Source organism: Pipistrellus hanaki, assembly GCF_964339955.1.
Source record: "Pipistrellus hanaki genome assembly, chromosome: 6".
NCBI classification, from domain to species: domain Eukaryota; kingdom Metazoa; phylum Chordata; class Mammalia; order Chiroptera; family Vespertilionidae; genus Pipistrellus; species Pipistrellus hanaki.
Genome location: NC_140508.1, coordinates 34,096,823 through 34,119,238, shown reverse-complemented (window position 1 = coordinate 34,119,238; position 22,416 = coordinate 34,096,823). Strand labels below are relative to the sequence as shown.

Sequence of the window (22,416 nt, the reverse complement as noted above, 5' to 3'; positions counted from 1 at the left end):
GGCTGTCCTGGGTACAGCCCCAAAGTGACAGAGCCCTGGCCTTCGGCCCTCTCTGGCTGCCCCCGTGGGAAAGCAGGAGAAATGGGTGTATTGTGCCCCCATCGGAGGAAGGAGCTTAGGGTGTCCCACTCCCTCATGTCAGTGGCTGAGGCCCCTTCCAGAGCCTCAGCTCCCCCTCTGGATCACGGGTGTAGGAAGAGCAGGGCCGGGATACTGAGGGACCCCTTCCTGGTCTTCGGTGTGGTGTTCTGGGGGGTCTCACAGCCACCAGGTGGCACCCAGGGGGCTGGAGACCCCTTCGCGGGGCGGGCGGCCCAGGCCCCTCAGAGGCGCTTCCTGGGCAGGCCGCCACAGGGCCTTCAGTCTCTGCTCTCCCTCCTCCCTCGGCAGGTCCCCTGGGGCTTGGGAGGAAGCGAGCCCGGCTGGACAGCCCCAACTGTCTGGTTCCCACAGGCTCCAGAGCCAGGGTGGAAGGGGTCCTGCAGGGTGGGGGCGAGCTGAGGCCGGAAGGGGTTGAGAAAGTGCCTGGCCAGCTGTGGGGCCCCTCCCTTCCATGTCTGCTGGACCCCAGCCCGGAACCCATCGGGCGATGGGGAGAAGGAGAGGGTCCGTCCTGTCCCATTGGGGCGACCTCGTGGCGGAGAGGGGAGGAGAGAAAGGTTCGGGGGGGGGGGGGGCGTGGATGAGGAGAGCGGAGGGAGGCTCTCGTGTGGATTCGTAGATGGCATGTGCCTGTGTGGGTCAGTATGTCTCAGAGAGTGTGTGTGTGTGTGTGTGTGTGTGTGTGGTGCACAGAGACAGTTACAGAGACAAGGACAAGCGGATTCAGGGAAAGAGGCCTCTGCCAGGCGCTGTTCCCTGTGGTGCATTCCTCTGGAGACCTGGTGACCCCAGTTCCTTCCCAGCCTGTGTCCTGAGCTCGTAGGAGGATGGGGAGGCTGGCCTGCCTCAGGGAGCCCCAGCCTCTGCATCCTGCCCAGCCCTCCCCCAAGGAGGTGAGGGCGTGGGGAGAAGAATGCCGCTCCCCCTGCCTGCCCACCCTTTGCCCGGGGGAAACCCACACCCAGGAGCGCCCCCCCCCCCCCCCCCCGCTCTGGCTCCCAGCACCGCTGAGAAGTGAAGACAGGCCCCCCTCAGTCCCAGTCCCCATCAGGACCCTGGGCTCGGTGCCTGCCTTGGACTCGATGTGTAAGACTGGACCAGTGCCCGCCTCTCCGGCCCTGGTTTCATTCCCTTTGCCCCAGGGGGTGGGGGAGCAGGGAAACAGCCTGACTTTTCGAGTCTGCGTCCTAGAGGAGGGTGTGACCTGGGCACGGGGTGGGGGGAAGGGGCTGGAGGGGATCTCACCCCAGAGGGCTGGCCCCGAAGGCCCAGACATCATGATCTCACGATGCCCTCTGCTCGCTGCCCAGCCTGGGGACCCCACCCACTGGGCCTTCTGCCCTCACATTCTTTCCATGACCAGCAGACTCCCTCTGGCTCCTGCCTGGCCACCCCCACCTGGGGGTGGGCAGTTCTTAGCAGAGATTCAGAGTGCCCAAGCTGGCGGACCCCGAGAGTGCACCTCAGCACAGATGGCGAGACCACCAGAGGCGGGAAGTGACATTCCCAAGGCCACACGGCACGCCACACAGCACAGTACCTACCGCGGCTCCTCCCGCTGCCCTAAGCTGTTTCAGGACCAGGGCCACCCACCTGACTCTGCTGCAAGGACCCTTTCCCCTGCGGACTGTCCGAACCAGGAGGAGGTCACAGCCCCCTGAAGGAGGAGGTCCCAGCCCCCACCCCGCCCTGAAGGGTAGGGTGGAAAGGGTCCTGAGTCACCTTGCTAACTCCGAACTGGAAACAGTAAAACCGGTGGTATGTCAGGATGTTCCAGAGAGTTTAATCACAGCAGCAGCTCAGATTCTTGGAATGTCAGAGGTGAAAGGGCGTCTCCTGCCCAGCTTCTGAACCCTCTCTGCACCGAGTAGTGCACACCACATGGGGTTCCAGGACAAGGCGCCCCTGACTTCAGAGGCACCCCGTCCCCTTTGGCAGCTCCGAAGGACTGTCAGGCGGGTCCTTCGGTCTCGGCTCTCCTGCCCGCCAGGCGGCCACCCCCTCCCACAGGGCCGGGCCTTCCTCAGCAGCTCCTCCGCCCTCCGCGTCTTATCTCCCTCCCGCTCTCCCACCCACGTTTCCTTCCCCGGTTTCTGGCATTCCATGGCCCAGAGTCCAACACTCCTTCCCACACCCCGGGCAGCCCCTGGGCCAGGGGCGGGGAGACCTTCTCCCTTGGAGGGCGGGTGCTCTGAGGCCACGAGTGATGAGGAAGAAGGAAGGGGGAGGCTGTGGCAGCCAGCCTGGCATGCCTGCCTGCTGGGAGTGAACGGAGCCCAGGAATCCAGGCCTCAGCCAAACATGTCCTCCCCACACCCCACGGGCTCCCGGCTCCCCCAGGGCTGGGCTGCCAGAGGCAGTAGGTGCAGCAGCTAAGAGCAGGAGCTCTGGGAGCCCAGCTGCCTGGGTTCAGATCCGAGCTCTGTCAATTCCCAGCTGTGTGACCTTGGGCAAGTTGCTTTCCCTTTCTGTATGTCTCTGTTTATCTATAAAACTAGAGGCCCGGTGCATGAAATTCATGCACTCAGGGGAGGGGACGGGGGTTATCCCTCAGCCAGGCCTGCACCCTCTTTAAATCTGGGACCCCTCAGGGGGTGTCTGACTGCCAGTTTAGGATCGGGCCTAAGCTGGCAGGCAGACATCCCTCTTGTAGTCTGGGATTCCTTGCTCCTTACTGCCTTCCTGCTCGTTGCTCCTTATGCTCAGCTCTGGAGGCTGGAGAGGCTCCCGCCACTGCCACTGTTATCACCAGTCGTGAGCCTGGCTTCTGGCTGAGCAGTGCTCACTGACCACCAGGAGGCAGCTCCTGCTTTGAGCGTCTGCCCCCTGGTGGTCATGCACTTCATAGCAACCGGTCATTCAGTCTATTTGCATATTAGGGTTTTATTATGTAGGATGTGGACATTAACAGTACCTACCCCCATGGGGTTGTTGTGAGGATTACATGAGCTAATATTTGCAAAGTGCTTAGAGTAGAGCCTAGCACATGGAAGCTGCAATATAGTTGTTAAGTATAATAAATAAGTATTTGGGCACTGGGGGCGTGTCCCCTTAAACTGATTTACCCCCCAAGGAAAGGCCACGCTACCGTGGACGTGGGGGAAGGCAGGGGAGGGAAGACTGACACAAACAAGGCTTTGAATTTAATTCCTGGCATCTCGTCTTCCTGGCTGTGTGACCTCGAGCACATGGGCTCACCTTCCCAAGTTCCAGTTTCTTCATCTGTTCAATGGGGACAATGATTCCAATTCCCGGACTGGTGTGTGGGAAACCCGCACAGTATGAGCGTCAGTCAGTCAGCGAGAATCAAGTTGGAACATACAGCAGCCTCCGGAAGGTCTTGTACCCTCAGCCCAGCCCGCGCTGCCTCTCTGCCGGGGCAGAACTGCCCTCCCCGCAGGCCTGGAGGTGCCTGGCCCCCTATTCCGCAGAGGCAGCCGGTAGGGCTGAAGGAAACAGTTCCCGGCTAACAACGGGCCAGCGTCAGCCAGCACCCTGCCTGGTGCTCCCTGGAAACACCGGACCCCAGTCCTCCGGGTGCACCTGTCTCTCGGATACAAATGAGAGGCTAATCCTCCGGCTCCAGGGTAAGCCAGCCGGTTCCCTGGAGGGTGTCTTCTTCTCACTCGCTGTCCCCCCTCCTGGAAGGCTCACTCCCCCCAGCGGACCCCTCCCATCCAGAGCCCAGTAAATACCCCTCCTCAGAGAAGCCCCTCCCTGGGGCTTCTGAGTAAGCGCCCCCAGACCATTTCCTTTCTCTGCAGCCCCCCTGGTTTCTCCGCTGGCACCTACTGCAATGCGGGAGCATGCGTTTCTGCTGTATTCGCTTTAAGCGTGTTTCTCCTTAGAATGTGAGCTTCAAGTTGCAGGGGATGCCCTAACCGGTTTGGCTCAGTGGATAGAGCGTCGGCCTGCGGACTGAAAGGTCCCGGGTTCAATTCCGGTCAAGGGCATGTACAGTGGTTGCGGGCACATCCCCTGTAAGAGGTGTGCAGGAGGCAGCTGATCGATGTTTCTAACTCTCTATCCCTCTCCTTTCCTCTCTGTAAAAAATCAATAAAATTTTTTTTTTTTTTTAAAAAGAGGCAAGGGTTGGATCTGCCTCAATCCCTGTATCCACTTCTTTAACCTGGTGGCCAGCGCAGAGCAGGCCCTCAGTAAAGGTTTGCACAGTGGACAAGTGGAGTCATGTCAGCCACTCATCCGTTCGCCATGGATTAAATCTCAGAGGCTCCCTGGCCCCCTCAGAGCAAAGGCCCAAGTCCTCAGGGGCCCGTGTGACCAGGCTTCACCTCCTCTTGCCTGTCCCTGACTCCAAACAGCCTTCCCGCGTGCAGGAACCCCTCAGGACCCCCGCCCCCATGCCCTTCACGTCCGCAGAGAAGCCCTCTCTGATGGCCATATCCCCACCCACCCCAACAACGCCTTCGAAGTTCATTTCTGCCCTTCAGACTTCTGCCAGAGACTTTTGTCAATGGGCTGCTGGCCCCGGAACCTAGAACAGCGTCTGGCACATAAAGGAGCCGGAGCAGTAGCTGTGGGGTGAGTGTGAGGTCAGCCGCCCATGCTGCTCTTCACGTCTCATGTACCTGTTATCCTGGCTCTGGGAGGCAGGGACTGCTGCTACCCCACTCCACCGATGGGACTCTGAGGCTCAGAGAGGGCAAATACATCGATTGGAACCGTGTCTGTCTGACCTGCACCCCGTCTCTGCCGCCAGCCTGTCTCCCGAGCAGTATGAGATCTGTCTCCCGCCTCCTGTGCCCATGTCCTCCCAGCCCCTCAGGCAGACATGGCTCAGCCTCTCTGGTCTCCCCGTCTCCAGTCTCCCACTCACGGACCTCCCTGCTGCAGAGACCCTTCTGAACCACAGATCTGACCACACCCTTCTTTGCTTAAAACCCTCCATGGCTCCCTGTTGTCCCGATCCAGGCTGGCATTCGAGGCTGCCAACTTCTCCGTAACTATCTCCCGCTTCATCAGATGCAAGAACCTCACTGAACTGCTCCCAGCCAAAACCGGTGTGGCTCAGTGGATAGAGCATCAGCCTGCAGACTGAAGGGTCCCAGGTTCGATTCCGGTCAAGGGCATGTACCTTGGTTATGGGCACATCCCTGGTGGGAGGTGTGCAGGAGGCAGCTGATAGATGTTTCTCTCTCATTGATGTTTCTAGCTCTCCATCCCTCTCCTTTCCTCTCTGTAAAAAAAAAAAAAAAAAAAAAAAAAAAATCAATTTTAAAAAATGCTCCAGACACGCTTGCTCCCAGCTCCAAGCCTTTGGACACGCGGCTCCCTCTGCCTGGCACGCCCTCTTCCCTCGATCTGGAAAACCCTGCTCCTGTTTGCCCTCGGCGTGGCTGGCACCCTCACTGGGGAGGAAACAGGGCTCAGTGTCTTCTTCCCTGTCATCCCCAACCTCCTACCCACTGGGGTCCCAGAGGCCGTGAACTCCCCAAGGGTGGGGACCATGACTAATTCATCGCCAGGCTCTAGAGGCCAGGCCCAGAGCGGGACTCCTCAGTTAGCCAGGAGCTGACTGGATGTGTCGGAAGTCTGACTGCTGGCTTACTGCCACATTTCACCAGCCTGACTCCACTGTTTACTGGCTGGGAACCCATGGACTTGTGCCTCAGTTTCCTCATCTGTGCAAAGCTGGCCGTGAGAATACCCACTCACAGTGTGGGGATGAATGAGCTCATACGTGCAATCACTTGGTACGGTGCCTGGTGCTCAATAAATAACGCCCGAGAGAGTGGAGGAGGGAACAGGTGGTGGGCAGCTGCGCGGGCGGGAGCTTGGTCCAGGCGGGCGCCTCCTTCAGGGCGGCCCTGGCTGCATCTTTTCCCACCGCTGCCCTGCTGGGTCCAAGGTGGCCGGTGGAATGTGAGGCCAGTGGACACAGACAGGAAGAGACAGCGTCACCAGCCTTGGTGTAATCCAAACCAGATGCAGCCTCAGACCCATGGGGTGGTCACTGTGGGCTTGGCCAAGGCCCAGAGGCAGGAAATAGTCTTGGAGGAACGCTCTCTGGGCTGGGACCAGCCAGGAGGAGCTGTCCCACCGAGGCCGTTAACCCTTCTGAGCCCACAAAGGGGGCCAGGACGCGGGCCGAGGAAGCTTGTGGTTCCGGCCCCATGAGGCACAGAGCACTCACAGGAAAGGCCCCAGCATCAGCCGTGTGCTGGGCGCCATGCAGGAGGAGCCCACACACCAGGCTCCATGGCGGGCGGAGCCCACCAAGCGAGGGGCAGGGGACAGTCATAGCCTAGCACTTGGGACTTGCAGATCCGAAGCTTTGGCCCTGGCGTGGCTCCAGCCAGCAGGCCCAAACCAGCTGAGGGTTCATGCCTCCATCAGGTGGCGCTGGTGAGGGGGGTAGGGAAGTTAGGGGGGGGGAGAGAAGTTGCTTCCACCTCCCCCGAGGCTGCTGGCGATGGGAGCCCAGTGACAGGTGCCGGGGCCAGGCCTGCAGAGAGGCCGGAACTCGGTCCCATTTTAGGGGCTGCCCGCCCCCCCAAGCTTTTTCCTAGGTGTGCTCGGTGGCCCTTGGAAAGAGCAAACTCTCCCTGAATCCCCATTTCCCTACCCATATTGCTACCTCCGGAGACCAGGGGAGGCCCAAAGGAGACACCTAATAATTTAAAAAAGAGCTTCCTAAGATATACTCCTGGGAAGGGGTGGGGACAGAGGCAGAGATCAGCCTGTTCCCTGGGTCTGGGTGGGCTTCTCGCCCAGGGTCTATTCGCTTGCTGTGTGACCTTGATCCAGTCACCTTCCCTCTCTGAACCTGTGCAATGCGGTGAGTGAGCACCTAGTCCCATGTGTTGATTGTCACGAAGGCCCTAGGAATGGCAGAGGAGGGCAGAGCTGAGGGCTTCCTGTCAGGAAGGAGGAGAGTGAGGCTTGTGCTGGGCGCCAGGGGTCCTGGGTTCTAGGTCCAGCCGTTGCTGTCTCTGCTGAAGGGCCTTCCTCGCTTTGGCCACGGTTTCCACAGCTGGACCCAGGCCCTAACTCTCTGCTGTCACCGGCCCTCATTCCTCCTCCCCGCCAACCCACAGCAGTGACTCACCCCTCCTCATCGCGCTGTGTGGCCAGAGCTCAGCCTGGGTGGGGGCCAGCGAGGCTGAGAATCAGAGGAAGCCACCGGCCCGGCCCAGCTGGCAGGTGGCAGGTGGGCAGGCAGCGGGCTCCTCGGCCGTGGGGGCCTTGCCCTTCAGCTCATCTCCCACCACGAGCCCAAGCTGGGCTCCCAAGCCCCTTTGCGCCCTGGCTAAACGCCCACCAGGCCCAGCCCCAGAGTCACCCACTCCGCGCGGCACCTGCTGCACAGGACCGGCACCCACCTGTGGGAGCGGGCAGGGGCGGCGGTGAGGACCTGCCTCCCCCGTGGGGTGGTCACTGGGGGGTGGCCAAGGCCCAGAGGCAGGGGACCCGTGTTCATCACGGAGGCAGGGGAGGCAGGGGATGAGCTGTCGTGGTCTCGGTCTGTGGGCAGGTCCAAGCTTCTCAGGAGGCAGGCAGCGCAGCAGTTAAGAGCATGGATTCTGAGCCGAAACCAGATAGAGCGTCGGCCTGTGGACTGGAAGGTCCCAGGTTCGATTCCGGTCAAGGGCATGTACCTTGGTTGCAGGCACATCCCCAGTAGGGGGTGTGCAGGAGGCAGCTGATCGATGATTCTCTCTCATCAATGTTTCTAACTCTCTATTCCCTCTCTCTTCCTCTCTGTGAAAAATCAATAAAATATATATCTTTTTAAAAAGAGCATGGGCTCTAGGCTTAGATTGGGTATAAATCCTGGCTCTGCCACTGACGAATATATGACCCTGAGAACGTGGCTTATCCTCCATGAGCTTGGCTTTCCCGCCTGAGAAGCAGACACAACACAACGCCCGCCTCGCAGGGTCACTGAGCAGCGGGTGCGATCGTGAGCAGAGCCGGGCCGGGCCGGCACCACGAAGGTGTGCCATGTACGTGACCTGCGCTCCCTGCCACCCCCGCTGGGGCCCGGGCCATGCCTCCGGCAGGCGGACCAGCCGCCCACTTCTGACCAGTGTCCTCTGGATGCACCCTCTGAGGGTTACGCTCTCCTGTCACCCCGCCCCCCGCAGATGGGCCCCTCCTCTGCCCTGCAGGCCTGTGGGGAGGGAGGCTGTGGTCCAGCAAGAACAGCTCCTCCCGAGGCCTCCTGGGAGACCCCCACCCGCAGGCCCAGCGAAGGCTCTGCTCTCTGCCGAGGCCGGGCCCTGGTGAGAAGCAGGGTGGGCTCAGAGCACAAGCCTGCTCTGGGAGACAGAGGGCTCGTGTCAAGCCCCAGCTTCTGACTTGTTGAGTACTCACTCCTCACGTTCCCTCCCCTCCTCAAGCCTCAGTTTCCCCCTTGGTAATAGGAATAATAATAATATCTACCCACCTCACCTTTCTGAGAAGAGTAAATGAGTTACTATACATACACGTGCTCAGAGAGAGCCCGGTACACAGTAATCACCCCGTGAGTGTTAGCTGGTGCTGTGCCCTCCCTTTCACAGGTGAGGGAACTGAGGCACAACGTAGGGAAGGCACCTGCCCGGATCGCGCCCTGGGCAGGGTGGCTCCGAGGCTGCACCGGCGACGGTGACCCTGGGAACCAGCACGCCGCTCGCCGGCCGGCCGGCAGCAGTTCTCAGGGGGCGGGGGTCGCCTGTGACGTCGTCTGAATGAACGCAGGGAGATGAGGCCACATCCAACCTGTACATTTATTTACAAGGCACAAGCTGAGAGCAGGCTGGGGGCCGCCACGGCCTCTGCACTCCTCCGGGGCCTGTGACTCCGTCCTCGGAAGCCCTCGTGGCAGGGACGGGGTCCACCGCGGCTGGGCTGAGCCGGCGAGGCCCTCAGGCAAGTTCAGGGTGGTCTTCCGGCCCTCCCCCCCCACCGCCGCTGCCCCCTCCGCCAGGCCTGGGCGGGGTCCTCCCCCTCACTCGCTCACTCGGAGTTCCTGTGTGTTGGTGGTCGGCGGGGAAGGTGGGAGGGAGCCGGCCAGATGGTGTGTGCTCGGCCTTATCTGCTGGGGGCAGGGAGGCGGGCGGGGCGCGGGGAGCCTCTCTCACAAAGCCCGCTCTGTCTGCCGGCAGCTGGGCCTCAGGAGCCCACGTTGTTGCCTTCCGGCCCCACCAAGAGCCTCCCATCCACACCCCAGGGGCCCCCCCCACGGGGACCCCGCCCTCCCCCTTCAGCTGAGAGCAAGCTCGGGCCAGGGTGCCGGGCGGGGCCACGCAGGGGTCACCAGGCCAGCAGTTCCAGAGGAGGGGCCAGGGGGGGAGCAGCAGGCCCATGGCATCCGGGCGGCGGCGGAGGGGCCGGAGCCGGCCGGGGGCGGCGTCAGCAGGATGGACTCAGGCCACACCCGAGGCGGCTCTCATCCGGGAGCCCCGAGCCGCCCAGCCTGGCGCAGCCCTGTCCTGGCCAGGCCACCCTGGGGTCTGGCCCTCTGCTCTGGCCTTCTGGGCTGTGAGGCCTCCGCCCCGGCTGCCGGGCCGCTTCTGGGGCTCAGACCCCCAGCGCCATCAGTGCCCCTGAGCTGCTGATCTTCTTGAAGCGGTTGGCGGCGCTGACAGCGATGAAGTTTTTCTGGGGGAGGGTGGAGAGGGGTCCCAGTCAGCATCGGGGCAGCTGAGTGTCTCCTAACGACCCCTTCACTGCAGGAGGGCCAGCGGCCAGGGAGGGTGCAGTGCTCAAAATGGCCACGGGAGGCGCCATGACTGCACCCTCCAGGATTCCTTCCTTCCACAGGTTGGTCAGCCAGACCAGTGCTCTGTCACGGTGCTCCAAGCGAAAGACAAACCCCTAGCCATGGCCAGAGAGTCCCTCCCCACCCTGCCCCCGCTCCCTTCTGCGCTCATCTCCCCACCCCATAGGTCCCTCGTCAGTCCTGGTTTCCTGCCTGCTCCCCACACTTGCCAATCAGCTTCTCCCTCAGGGCCTTTGCACTGGCTGTTCCCTCCGCCTGGGACAGGCTTCCTCTAGGACCGCTCACCCCTCGCCTCCTTCAGGTCTCTGTCCACATCCTCCCTCTCAGTGAGTCTCCCTGAGCCCCCAGTTAGCAGTGCGACTCTCCTCTGGCACTCCGGACCATCCTGTTCTTCGAGAGCCCTCCCCTAACCCTCTTCATATCTCCCCACCCCCCACCCGCACCCCCAAACGTCAGTCCACAAACACTGAACTCCTGTGTCTTGTCCACTGGTTTGTATCCCCGGTGCCTGGAGGTAGTGGAGGCTCCATTGATATTTGAAAAAGGCAGGAAGGAAGCCTGTGAAGAGGTCAGAGACCTCTTCCTGACCCTGAGCCCCAGGCGGACGCCCCTCCTCAGGGTGGAGGGGGTGTGGGGGGAGGTCAGGAGCCAGCCCAGGACAGAGAGAACAGCCAACCCTGTTCTCAGGCAGGGCCAGGCCTGGTGGGTGGAACCTGCCAAGGCAGGCCTGGTGGGGCCCAGAACCTGGTGCCAGCAGCTCTTCCCGCCCTGCCGCCCCTCCCCTCAGCCACCCCCAGCCCCGCCGTACCTTCCAGCGTCTCTTCATGAGGTATTTCTTAAGCAAGATCTGGGACTTGAGGCGTCGGTTGCAGCGCTTGGCTTTCTCGGCCAGGTTGTTGAGCCAGGGGTGGGCGAGGCACTGGGCAGCGCTCATGCGGGCCCTGCGGGGGAGGGTGGGGCGAGGAGAGGGTGGGTGGTGTGCCCACGGGCACCGGCGCCCAGCCGGCCTTGCAACCAGGGCCCACCCCCCTGCACACGCGTGCACCGGGCTCGCCCAGGGGGGTGCGTGAGCCTCACCCCTGGTCCTTGACGATGAGGCGGGAGACGAAGTCCTTGGCCTCATCGGACACAGCCTCGAAGGTCTCCTCGTCAAAGTACCAGTTGGCAGCCAGGACGTTGTTCAGGGTCTCCGTGTCATCGTCCCCCAGGAAGGGGGAGAGGCCGCTCAGCCTGGGGGGAGGGGATGGCGGCGGGTGGCGGGGTGAGGCCGGACATGCTAAGCCACCTGGGAGGGTTTGGGGGGCGGGGACAGATCCTAGAAGGCAGCACCAGATGCTGAAAAGACCCCCAGCCTCTCACGTGGGACAGACCTGAGTTTGAATCTGGCTGGGTGACCTTGGGCAAGTCACTTCCCCTCTCTGAGCCTCACTCTTCTCATCTGTAAAACGGGCATCATCATCCCAGCTTCCCAGGGTTACAGTGAAGGAGAGGAACGGTGAGGGCACAAAAATGTCCACCACCCCGGTGCCCCCGCCCGGGGCCATCAGAGACCTGCTGTCCAGAGCCCTGGGCTGGGATGCTATGCCTTCAGGGGCCTCGGTTTCTCCATTTGTAAAATGGGTGCCAAGTTCCCCTGCCCTGGTTCTCCCTAACACTCCCAACTCCCAGCAGAACCCTGACCGAGTGAACGAGTGGGGTGAGACCACCTCACCCGGACCCCGAGGCCAGTCTCGGCCTCCGCCGCCCACCCTGGCGCCCGACCCCAGGACCCCGCGCTCCCCGGGGCTCACAGCATGTAGGTGATGACCCCCAGACTCCACATGTCCGTCTTGTCGGAGATTTGGTCGTAATTCACCACCTCAGGGGACAGGAACTCCGGAGTCCCAAAGTTCACCTTCAGCTTCTCGTTGGGGTTGTACCTGGGGGTGAGACCAAGTGCTCAGAGCACAGCCGGCTGCCTCCCCCTCGCCCTCTGCCCTCCTCAGAGGCCGGCCCTGGCCTCCCCCCCGAGGTGGTACCTCCGTGCCAGGCCGAAGTCAATGATCTTCACCAAGTGGCCGGTGTTGTTGACACACAGGATGTTCTCTGGCTGAGGAGAAGGGGTGGCCCGGATTGGCCTCTGGCCCGGCCATCCTCCCTCCCCATTCAGGTCCACCCTGCTCCCCGGTCCAGTCAGAGGCCCAGGCCGCCATCCACGCCCCCAGCCTGCCTGCTCCAGGCACAGATGTGGACCCCGAGCGCCCGAGAGGGACTGGGGTGAGGCCTCGCAGCGCCAGGCTCCTGGGTGGGTGCAGACGGCATTCTCCCTCATCTCAGGCCAGGAAAGAACAGTGCTCTCGCAGTTCTGAGGGCGCAGTCATTCTGTGCCCTGGGGAGAGGCTCGTTCAGGGTCACCCCCGGGTACGTGGCGCCCCGGAGACCAGAGCTCTCAGCAGAAGCCTGGCTCGGGGCTCTCAGAAGAGGCCTCCTGGGCACGGAGGGGCCTCACGCCGCTCCCGGCGTGCTCTGAGAGGGGTGCTCTTGTCCCCCCGGTCAGGGACGAGGACAGCCCCTACAGGTATCAGGCCCTGAATCAGTCGCTTCCCGCGATTAGCTCCTCAGTCTTTCCAGCCGCGCTGTGAGGCGGAGACTGTCACTTCCCGGGCCCATTTCACAGCTGAGAAAACTGAGGCTCAGACACAGGAGTGACTTGGCTACCGTCGCCCAACAAGTAAGTGACAGTGCCAGGGCTTGATGCCAGGACCGGCTGACGCCAGCGCTGGTCTTTCGATATCATTCTGCCTGCTGCCAGCCGGCAAAGACCCACCATGCACGCCACAGGGGAGGGGCTGGGCAGACGGCATCCTTTGCTCCCCACCCTCAGTACCGAACTAAGACCCGTGGGTGCTCAGGCAGGGCTCCCAGAACCCTATGCGAGTGACATCACTTTAAGGCTAGTCCCTCCCACACCGGGTGCTTCCTATAACCCAAGGGCTCTACCAGTGGACCATAAACTCTATCTCTTCCCCTAGCCTGCTATGGAGCGGGACTGAGCGAGGTCGGAAGAGGGATATAACTGTTCTCTCATGAAGCTTTTCTTGTTAGCGCCTTCTATGTGTGTAGTGCTGCACTGGCACTAAACTTACTGACTTGTTTGTCTGACGCCTCTCCTAGTTTGTCAGCTTCATAGGGGCAGGCGTTTGTGTCTGCTCAGTTCACGGCGATCTGCACCTGCTGCTGGAACACTGTGTGGCATGGCGTAGGCCAGTGTTTCCCAAAGTGTGGTACGCGTACCCCCAGGGGTACGGGAAGAGTTTGGTGGGGGTACGGGTTGCACCGGAGTTCGGTGGGGATATGTACTGCACCGAGCTTAGCTGCGCCTGATTCTACGTTCTCATGAGGACGAGGGGTACTCAGCCTTACGAAAATTATAGAAGGGGTACCCATATGTCAAAAGTTTGGGAAACACTGGCGTAGGCCCTCGACAAATATTTGTTCACTAAACAGGCAAACACACCTGTTTCCAGGTGTTGGTCTATTTAGTGTCTTTCAGGGCCCAGCACAGAAGTAAGTGCTTTTGCAACACTGATTAGTAAGCACTTTGTGGGAGGCCCTGCGCTTGGGGGCCACAGGGCTGCAAAAGGCACTTTCAGCAAGTGCCTCCTGTCAGACCGGAAGCTCCTGAGAGCCAGGACCAAGCCTCTTGCTTTGTTTTCCGTCCCGTTCTTTATCTCTGGTGTTTAGTAAGTGCTCCATCCTTGGTGAGTCTCCAGGTGGGAGGATGGAGGGAGGGAGAGAAGGGGTGGGAGAAAGGGGGGATGGCTGGTTGCCACCCTGATTTCAGGTGGTCAGAGGCGGCTCCCGGCCCTCCCAGGAGACCCAGCCCCAGTACCTTGAGGTCCAGGTGCAGGACCTGCATCTGGTGCATGAAGAGGATCCCGTCGCAGATCTGCCGGACAAACACCATGGTGTCCACCTCGGTCAGCTGGTAGTCCTCATCCACGATCCTCTCGAAGAGCTCTCCGCCCTCGATGCTGCGTGCACAGACCCCTCTGCAGGCTGCTCCCGGCCCGCGGCACCCCCGCCCCGCCCCCGCTGCTGGCACTCACTACTCCAAGAACAGGATGATGTCGTGGGGGGTCTCGATGGCTGCGTAGAGCTGGATCAGGTTGCGGTGGTTGAGCTGGTTCATAACCTCGATCTCCAGCATCACCATTTCCTGGGGACCAGGGGAGCCGAGGGGCCATCCAAGGGTCACCGCTCCCTGCCCTCCACCCTCCAGACCCCACTGACGGGAACCTGGCCTGGACACTGCCCAGCCTCCTCCTCCTCACTGGCCTCCGCGCCCGTCCCCAAGCCTGTGACCTCCCCACCCCCAGTTCTTCCTTTGCAGTTCTTCCTCTCCTCCTGGCAGGATACGGGGGATCCAAGGGCCCAGACCGCCCCGCTCATCACTCCCCTCCCAACGCCCTCTCCCTGGGCATTCTCCTCAAGCCCCATGACTGGGTAATTCCACCCGAATGTGACCAATCTCCAAATGCTCTCCCCCCTGAGCACTCCCTTGAACTCAGCACACCCACATCGCCAGCTGCCCAGCTGCCATTTATTTCCCTCGGATGTCTAGAGGCGTCGCAACTCTGTCAAGTCCAAAATTAAACCCTCGTTACCGCCCCTTCCCCACATTTGAGCTTGTCCATTCTCAAGAGGACATCGCTCTTCACCCAGGTGTGCGGGACTCCAGGTTAGGGGCAATCCCAGATTCTTTCTTTAATCTTGCTTCCTCACACCCCATGTCCAATCCATCAGTCAATCTTCTGACTCTACCTTCGAACCAGATTACAAATCCAATGATTTCTCACCTCCTCCACCACTGCCGTCCTAGCCTAAGCCGCCATTATTTGTCACGTTGAGAAAGTTTGCAAGCCAGCTGTCACACTGGGAGTTTGAAGTCAGTGATGGTAGAAATATTTACACCACGGAAATTGGCAAATGCCACCAGTCAGGCCTCTCCCTGAACTTTCTCACCTCCCTCCTCCCCAGGACATCATATCACTAGCCAGAATCACTTCATCTCTCTCATCCCATTCCTCCACTCCTATCTCACCTCGCATACATTCCTCAGGGAGGCCTAGCCGCCCCCTCTATCTGCACATCCCCCGCACAGCTCCACACTCCCTGGTTCTTACCTGCCTTTATTTCTCCTCCTAGCATCTCTCAGTTCCTGGCACCAGGCTTATTGTTGCATTCTGCTTTTTAGTTGTCTGTTTCTCTTCTCTAGCATGTCAGCCCGTAAGGGCAGGGACTCTTAGTTCACTGCCATTTCCTCTGCACATTGAATGGCACACCAAAAATTGTTTGGTGATAATTAACCAATAGCTGCCTCCAGTGGATGTATGCAGCACACATGGATTGAGCATCTACACTGAGCCAGACCCGTGATAGAGGCCTGGGGACCCAGCAGTCAATAACATGGATCCAGGCCCTGTCAAGTGGAAGAGGCAGAGAAAGACAGAGTCACAGAGAAAACACGTGCCTCCGTGCATGGCCTCTGCCAGGAATGGCCATAAGCTCACCTCTCAGCTCCCTCTGCCCCAACTCAAGAGTCCCAGCATTCCCTGCTGTTTCCAGCACTCAGCCCTTGCCTCCCACAGTCCCTCCTTCTTCATAGTCTTCATGACAGCAGACCAGGAAGGTCCCCTGACCCACAGGCTGGAACAGGCGCCTCCTCTGCCCTCTCCTCACGGCCGCCTGCCCCAGCTCTCCCGGGTCACAGCTTTCACTACACCAGGTGGCTCGGTTGTCCTCACCTCCTCACACCCGACTCCCTCGCTCCATGTGAGCCTCTGCCTGCATTCCCTCCTTTCTGGTTCCTTCCTCACTTGTTCCTCTTTCCCCTTCCCTGCTTCCTTCTTTCCTCCCTCTCTCCCTCCCTCTCTTTCTCCCTCCCTTCCTCCTTCCTTCCTTCCTCCCTCCCTCAAGTTCTCGGCCTCCTCGGAGCCAGGCCTGGGCTGGGTGCTGGAGGCAGACCTCTAGACCAGGCCACTTCGGTGCTGCCTGAGGGCAGGGACCTCAGCCACTTCACTCCCAGACGCCCAGGGCCCAGCACGGGCCTGGCCCGGAGCCTGCCCTTCTCAGTGTTGGCTGAACTGAACAGAACAGAGGGCGTGAGTGTCCTGTGCCTAGCAGGGGGAGTCCCGGGATGAGTTCAGTAACTGAGGTGTCTGGTTTACGTGGAGGGGCATCAGGCCCCAGTGGTAGGGCTGTCCGTCTGTCCGTCCGGACAGACACATGGGTAGAGGAAGATGAGAGGCCCCCACACTCCAAAGATCCCCTCTCTCCCATAGCCAAGCCCCACCCCCGCTACCTTGTCTTTGGGCGTCTGTTTCTTGATGACCTTGGCTGCCAGCTTGAGGCCGGTGGCTTTCTCTGTACAGGTGCAGACGGCTCCGAACTTGCCGCTGGAGAGAGACGAGGCTGGGGGTGAGGGGGTGGGGGGGCAGGGGCTGAGGGGGCCAACTGGATCCCCACCATGAGGCGGGGGCACTCGCCCCAGCCAGCCCTCACGCCCTCCTGAAGCTCTGCTTCTGGGACAATGGCTGAGCCACGCAGACCGCGGGCACAGGAAGGGCTGCTGATCCTGATGTGACAGCCTGAGCTCTGGGCCCCGGCGGGGGGGGGTGGGGGGGGGGACCTCCAGGGCTTTTAACAAAGCAGGAATCCACTGAGACAGACAGGAGAGCACTGTGCGCTCCTATCGGAAATACTGAATGGGCGGTGTGTGTGTGTGTGTGTGTGTGTGTGTGAGAGAGAGAGAGAGAGAGAGAGAGAGAGAGAGAGAGAGTCACGTGACAGCTTGCACATGGCAGGTGCCACCACTAGAAGCCCTGTGTTCATTGTGTAACTTCCAAACTTGCACAGGGAAGACGTAAAGCTTCAGGGGCTTCGATGCTGTTCAGGGCCCAGGGGCCCGGCTCTTACCCGCCCAGAGTCTCCTTGGAGTTCATGCTGAACTGGCTGTTGACGTTCCCAGTCCTCAGCTCCACAATGCGGTGGGGGAAGGGGGCCGGGGGAGGCGGGCAATCGTCTGGAGGCAGAGCAGAGCCATCACAGTGAGTGCCAGGGGCTGCGAGGATCCACCTAGCACTCCCCCACCCCCGACGCCACCCCCTACACCACCCCCACCCCACTCCTGCCTGGCCTGGGCCATACCTGGGGCACAGCTGGCTCCAGGACAAGGGCTAGGGGACTCAGTTTCCAATTTCAGCTCTGCCACCACCTTGGGAGGCCTCTGCCTCTGCCAGAGGGAGGCTCACCTCCCCCTCCCCCTCCGGCACCACAATGGGGATGGCCCATTGGACTGGGACCCTCCCCGGCTACCTGCATCCCAAGCCATTTCCACGGGAGAAAAAGGGGCCAGATAGGGGTTACCGTGTCTGCCGGGGGCAGTGATGGGATCTGCCTACCACCCCCTCCAATAGCACCACAGGCTGGCCAGGCTGGCCCCCGGTGGGGAGGGGTGGATAGATGGGGGAGGGGGGGCAGAGGAGAGGGGGACGAAGTTTGGTAGGGAGAGGCTGCCACCTAGCGGCAGCCCCGGCGAACAGGGCGCTGGCGGTGGACGGGCTGAATCATCGGAATGGAAACCTCTTTATAAATAGCCAGAGGCGGCAGGGAAGCCGGGCCGGGGCCGGCGATAAATCAGACGGCCCTTGGAGGTGGTTCAGGTGCCGTCACCCTCGGGACGGGGCTGCGGGGCGGGGCGGGCGGAGGTCTCTGCGGCTCCGGAGGAGGCCGGGCTCCTGGCCGCCGCCCAGCCGCCAGGCCCGCCCACCCTGTCTGGGTGGCACCGTGCCGCTCCCCGGGCCGGCTGGCCGCGCTCCCCGGGCACCTCGGCCCGGGGGGAGGGTGTCAGGACACTCTGGGCTCTCCTGACCCCGTCTCACCCCACCCCCAGCCCGGCCGAACCCTGGCCCCGGCCGCAGCCCCGCCGGCCGGGCTCACGCATGCGCGGTGGCTGCCCGCCGCCCGCCGCCCGGGCCGGGGCTCCGGGTCTGGTCGCCGCTCGGGCCCCGCCGCGGCCCTGCCCCATCGCACACGCCGACTCCCTGGCCTCCGCTTCCCACGGACACCTGTGCTCCTCCCCACCCCGCCCGCGAAGCGGTCTGAGTACCAAAGCATGGCATTTCAGTCCCACAGACTGACTTCACCTCCCGCCGCCCAGAGGGTTGGTGTGGCTCCAGTAACCTGCCTGGCATTTTCCAAAGCCCCATGCTAGCCAAAGGAAAAGAAAGCCAAGGCGGAGCTCCGGAGGGAGGACGCCCCAGAGGTGCAAGCCCTCTCCTAGCTGTGGATGTGGGGGCACTCGTCCCGTTTCCTTTGGCTGAGCCTCCATTTCCCCATCTATCAAAAGGGCCAGACACTCATGCGGCCTGGAGCTGGTTGTGTGGCACTTAGATGAATCGGCCTGGGTGAGACGTGGCTCAGAGCAATTCAGTCCTCTCAAGTGGGGGGAGACGTGGGGATCCCCCTCCCCTTTTCCCTCTAGCCCCCAGGCAGCCTCAAGCCCACCCCGGCCCCTGGCCTACCCAAGATCTGGAAGCAGTCCTCCTCCCTGGCTGGGAGGCTGAGGGGCTGCCCCACCTCCCATCTCGCCGCGGGGGGCACAGCCTGGAACTCGATCCCCCTCGAGGTGCCCTCTTCCACCTCAGCCTGGCCGGGAGCCTTCTCTCCGGCTTCCTGCTGGCCGCCTCGCGGGACATTTTCCCCTCCTTCTGCTGCTTTGGCTGGCACGGGATCTGGGGGGCTGGGGGTCACGGGCACCCCTTCAAAGATGAGCTCCAATGTCTCGTTTGGGGGCTTCTCGGCCAGCGGCTTCTCTGGGCTAGAAGGTGAGAACACAGAGGTGACGCCCTTAGCAGCCACGGCCCCGCGGTGGCCTCCGGCCCGTCTCCTTGCTTCCAAAGCCTCGTCTGCTCTCGGGAGCTGATGCAACCCTGCCCCCCAACCCCAAGCGCACGGGGCAATGTCTCCAAAGCCACTTTTTGCAAAATCAAGGAATGTTAACATTATCACAAATGACTGTGGTCATTATCTTGACTATTAATACACTAATAGATAATAACTAACCATGAATAGGGTTATTGATGTGACCAATCATTATATGGATATAATTAGGGAGGTAAATAGCTTTTGATTCATGAAAACAGTGGCAATGCGATTGATATGAATATAAAATTTAAGTTGACAGGGTGTTATGATTGTGGCTTAACAACATATCCTTAATGACCTGGGTAATCTGATTAGCACTCAGGGAAGTGTAATTGAATGCATCCTGAGACTGATGCTTTCTTATGAAAAGTGTTAGTAAGTTAGGAAGTGTTAGGAAGGATCTACCCATCTGCAATGAGTCGCCTTTCCATGTTATACTGATAATTATATTAACAAGAGGGGTTTTCCTTTCCTCCTGATAGCTCGGCTCCACCCTTGGCTAGACCCAAGTGCACAGAATATGGGGAACCCTGGACTCTGGGTGCCTCGAGAAGAGGGGTTCCACCTGAGCGGTCTCTGAGCCCTCTCCTGCCTGACATGCTAGGCTTCTATGCAATTCCTGCTTTCTGCAAGGGTACAAGCAGGTGAACTCAGGACTACCCCACCCAGCACTGAAGGTGACGGCAATGATTCCCGGGCACAGGAGCCCAGCCCGGCCCTGGGACAGAGCCCTTTCCCTGACCCCCCCCGGGCATTCACCTGGGGATGGCGGCAGGGCAGCTGGGGCAATGCAGGAAGGCTGGTGAGCCCCTCCTGGCCGCGCGGCTCTCCACGGCCTTCTTTTGCTCCTTGGGCTCTCCAGGAGCCTGGCTGCCCGGGGACGCCTGGTTATCGCCGTCGCTGGGCTTCTCGACGCTGGCCTCAGCCGTCCGGGTCTGCTGGGGCAGGGCTGCCGGCTGCCCAACGCTGCCCACGGCGCCTTCTCCCTCGGGGCCCTGGCTGGGAGCTGCGGGCTGGGCCAGGCCACCTTCCCCTTTCTCTGGGGCGCCTGCCTTCACGGTGGGGGGGCCAGATTCCTTCTTTGGATCTGGGGGGGCAGAGTCTTTCTTTGGATCTGGGGGGCCAGGTTCCTTCTTTGGATCTGGGGGGGCAGGTTCCTTCTTTGGGTCTGGGAGGGCAGAGTCTTTCTTTGGGTCTGGGGGGGCAGAGTCTTTCTTTGGATCTGGGGGGACAGGTTCCTTCTTTGGGTCTGGGGGGGCAGAGTCTTTCTTTGGATCTGGGGGGGCAGGTTCCTTCTTTGGGTCTGGGGGGGCAGAGTCTTTCTTTGGGTCTGGGGGGGCAGAGTCTTTCTTTGGATCTGAAGGGCCAGATTCCTTTTTTGGATCTGGGGGGGCAGGTTCCTTCTTTGGATCTGGGGGGGCAGGTTCCTTCTTTGGATCTGGGGGGGCAGAGACTTTCTTTGGGTCTCGGGGGCCAGAATCCTTCTTTGGATCTGGGGGGACAGGTTCCTTCTTTGGGTCTGGGTGGGCAGGTTCCTTCTTTGGGTCTGGGGGGGCAGAGTCTTTCTTTGGGTCTGGGGGGGCAGAGTCTTTCTTTGGATCTGGGGGGCCAGGTTCCTTCTTTGGATCTGGGGGGGCAGGTTCCTTCTTTGGGTCTGGGGGGGCAGAGTCTTTCTTTGGGTCTGGGGGGGCAGAGTCTTTCTTTGGATCTGGGGGGACAGGTTCCTTCTTTGGATCTGAGGGGCCAGATTCCTTATTTGGATCTGGGTTGGCAGGTTCTTTCTTTGAATCTGGGGGGGCAGGTTCCTTCTTTGAGTCTGGGGGATCAGATTCTTTTTTTGGGTCTGGAGGGGCAGTTTCTTTCTTTGAGTCTGGGGGGGCAGGTTCTTTCTTTGGATCTGGGGGGGCAGAGTCTTTCTTTGGTTCTGGGGGGGCAGGTTCTTTCTTTGGATCTGGGGGGGCAGGTTCTTTCTTTGGATCTGGGGGGACAGGTTCTTTCTTTGGATCAGGGGACCCAGATTCTCCTTTCTTTGGGTCTGGGGGGGCAGGTTCCTTGTTTGGATCTGGGGGACCAGGGCCTTTCTTTGAGTCTGGGGGGGAAGGTTTCATATTTGGATCTGGGGGGGCAGTTTCTTTCTTTGGATCTGGGGGACCAGGGTCTTTCTTTGAGTCTGGGGGGGAAGATTTCATATTTGGATCTGGGGGGGCAGCTTTCTTGTTTGGGTCTGGGGGGGCAGGTTCTTTCTTTGGATCTGGGGGGACAGGTTTCTTGTTTGGATCTGGGGGGGCAGGTTTCTTGTTTGGATCTGGGGGGACAGGTTCCTTGTTTGGATCTGGGGAGACAGGTTCCTTGTTTGGATCTGGGGAGACAGGTTCCTTGTTTGGGTCTGGGGGGGCAGGTTCCTTCTTTGGATCTGGGGAGACAGGTTTCTTATTTGGATCTGGGGGGGCAGGTTTCTTGTTTGGATCTGGGGGACCAGGGTCTTTCTTTGGGTCTGGGGGGGCAGTTTCTTTCTTTGGGTCTGGAGGGGCAGTTTCTTTCTTTGGGTCTGGGGGGACAAGGTCCTTCTCTGTAGCTGGGGGTCCTTCGCCTGCTGCACCTTGAAGTGCACTGTCTGTAGAGGAGGGGAGACATCAGTCAGGATTCACCCCCCTTCCCTCTCTCCCCAGCCAGAGACCAGCTCTGGGCCCAGGTCCCCACTAAGCAAAGATCTGCAAATGCTTGTCCCACTGAGCCTGTCGGGCCCCTTGACGGCTCTAGAGATGGGCTGCTGGGACCTCAGAGTCCGTGCGGAGGGCTCCTGCTCCTCTGCTGGGCCCGGACAGCCGGCACTCCTTGCCCTGTGGTTAGTGCCATCCATGAAAGCTTCACATTTTCCTAGCTTCTCTGGGGAGGAACTCATGTCAGCTCTTGACCAGCCCAGGCCTACCCAGAGAGAATTCGGGTTCCTGAGTCCCCCATGCACCACACAAAGAGCCTTGGGCACAGAACCACCACCGAGGAACTGGCCCAGACCCGGATTCAAGCACCCCTTCCCCAGCCAGCTCCCCCTCCGCCTCCTGCCCCGGCGTGGCACCTGTTGATGAGCTCTGGATTCCCATCTCCGCTGCTCCGTTTTCTGTCGCCATGAGGCAGGGAGGCGTACGCTTCCGCTGGTCTAACTCAAGTCTTTCTAGCTGCAGAGAGAAGCACGGGGCGTGTCAGGCTGCGGAGTCCTCCTCTGGTCAGGCCCAGAGGCCAGGGCCGGCTGCCTGAGGGGAGAGAGAGGTACCTGGAGCAGAGAGGGGCAACCTGGTGGCGTCCGTATGGCAGCGGCCGCCCAGGAGCCGTCCTGGGGCAGTTGTAAGGGACTGGGCCGGGCGGGCAGAGGCGGAGGCAGGGGTGCAGGCAGGGGAGGCGGGGACGGAGGAGAGGATCTCTTACACCAGGGGCCATGCAGCTCGGACTGCCACCACCTGTCACTCTTGGCCCCCATTCAGAGGACACAGCATTCTTCCCACGGACCGACGGGGGGGTCAGGCGGGGAGTGGTGTTGGAACAAGCAAAAGAGAAAAAGGAGGGGGCCCCTGGGGCCCCGGGGCATGGGGCAGCAGCCTTTTCCCATGCCAGGACCAGGGAGA

The 22,416-nt window shown here is 61.0% G+C and overlaps 1 protein-coding gene across 2 annotated transcripts; it reads right to left on the bottom strand.

Annotated features, from left to right (window-relative positions):
- Window positions 1-8,820: 8,820 nt before the first annotated feature.
- MYLK2 (myosin light chain kinase 2) lies at window positions 8,821-22,182 on the bottom strand. Of its 2 annotated transcripts, XM_084887867.1 has the most exons (13): window positions 22,068-22,182; window positions 21,873-21,972; window positions 19,556-21,410; window positions 18,394-18,689; window positions 16,787-16,892; window positions 16,173-16,266; window positions 13,918-14,027; window positions 13,701-13,842; window positions 11,848-11,918; window positions 11,620-11,748; window positions 10,907-11,059; window positions 10,638-10,770; window positions 8,821-9,708 (listed from the first exon to the last, which is right to left on the bottom strand). In XM_084887867.1, the coding sequence occupies exons 2-13, from the start codon at window positions 21,922-21,924 to the stop codon at window positions 9,628-9,630; spliced, it is 3,222 nt and encodes a 1,073-aa protein (XP_084743993.1). In that variant the 5' UTR covers window positions 21,925-21,972; window positions 22,068-22,182; the 3' UTR covers window positions 8,821-9,627. The 2 variants fall into 2 exon arrangements, with proteins under 2 accessions (XP_084743993.1, XP_084743994.1); XM_084887868.1 differs by lacking the exons at window positions 8,821-9,708; window positions 10,638-10,770; window positions 10,907-11,059 and adding an exon at window positions 11,068-11,267.
- Window positions 22,183-22,416: the final 234 nt, after the last annotated feature.

Bases quoted from the DNA above. Each gene is read 5' to 3' on its own strand.
- MYLK2 (XM_084887867.1), bottom strand. From the start codon at position 21,924: ATGGCGACAGAAAACGGAGCAGCGGAGATGGGAATCCAGAGCTCATCA. The intron at 16,893-18,393 runs GTAGGCCAGGGG...CTCTGCCTCCAG, and splicing joins GGACTGCTTCCAGATCTTGG to ACGATTGCCCGCCTCCCCCG. The intron at 11,060-11,619 runs GTGAGCCCCGGG...CCCTCCCCCCAG, and splicing joins GGGGTCATCACCTACATGCT to GCTGAGCGGCCTCTCCCCCT.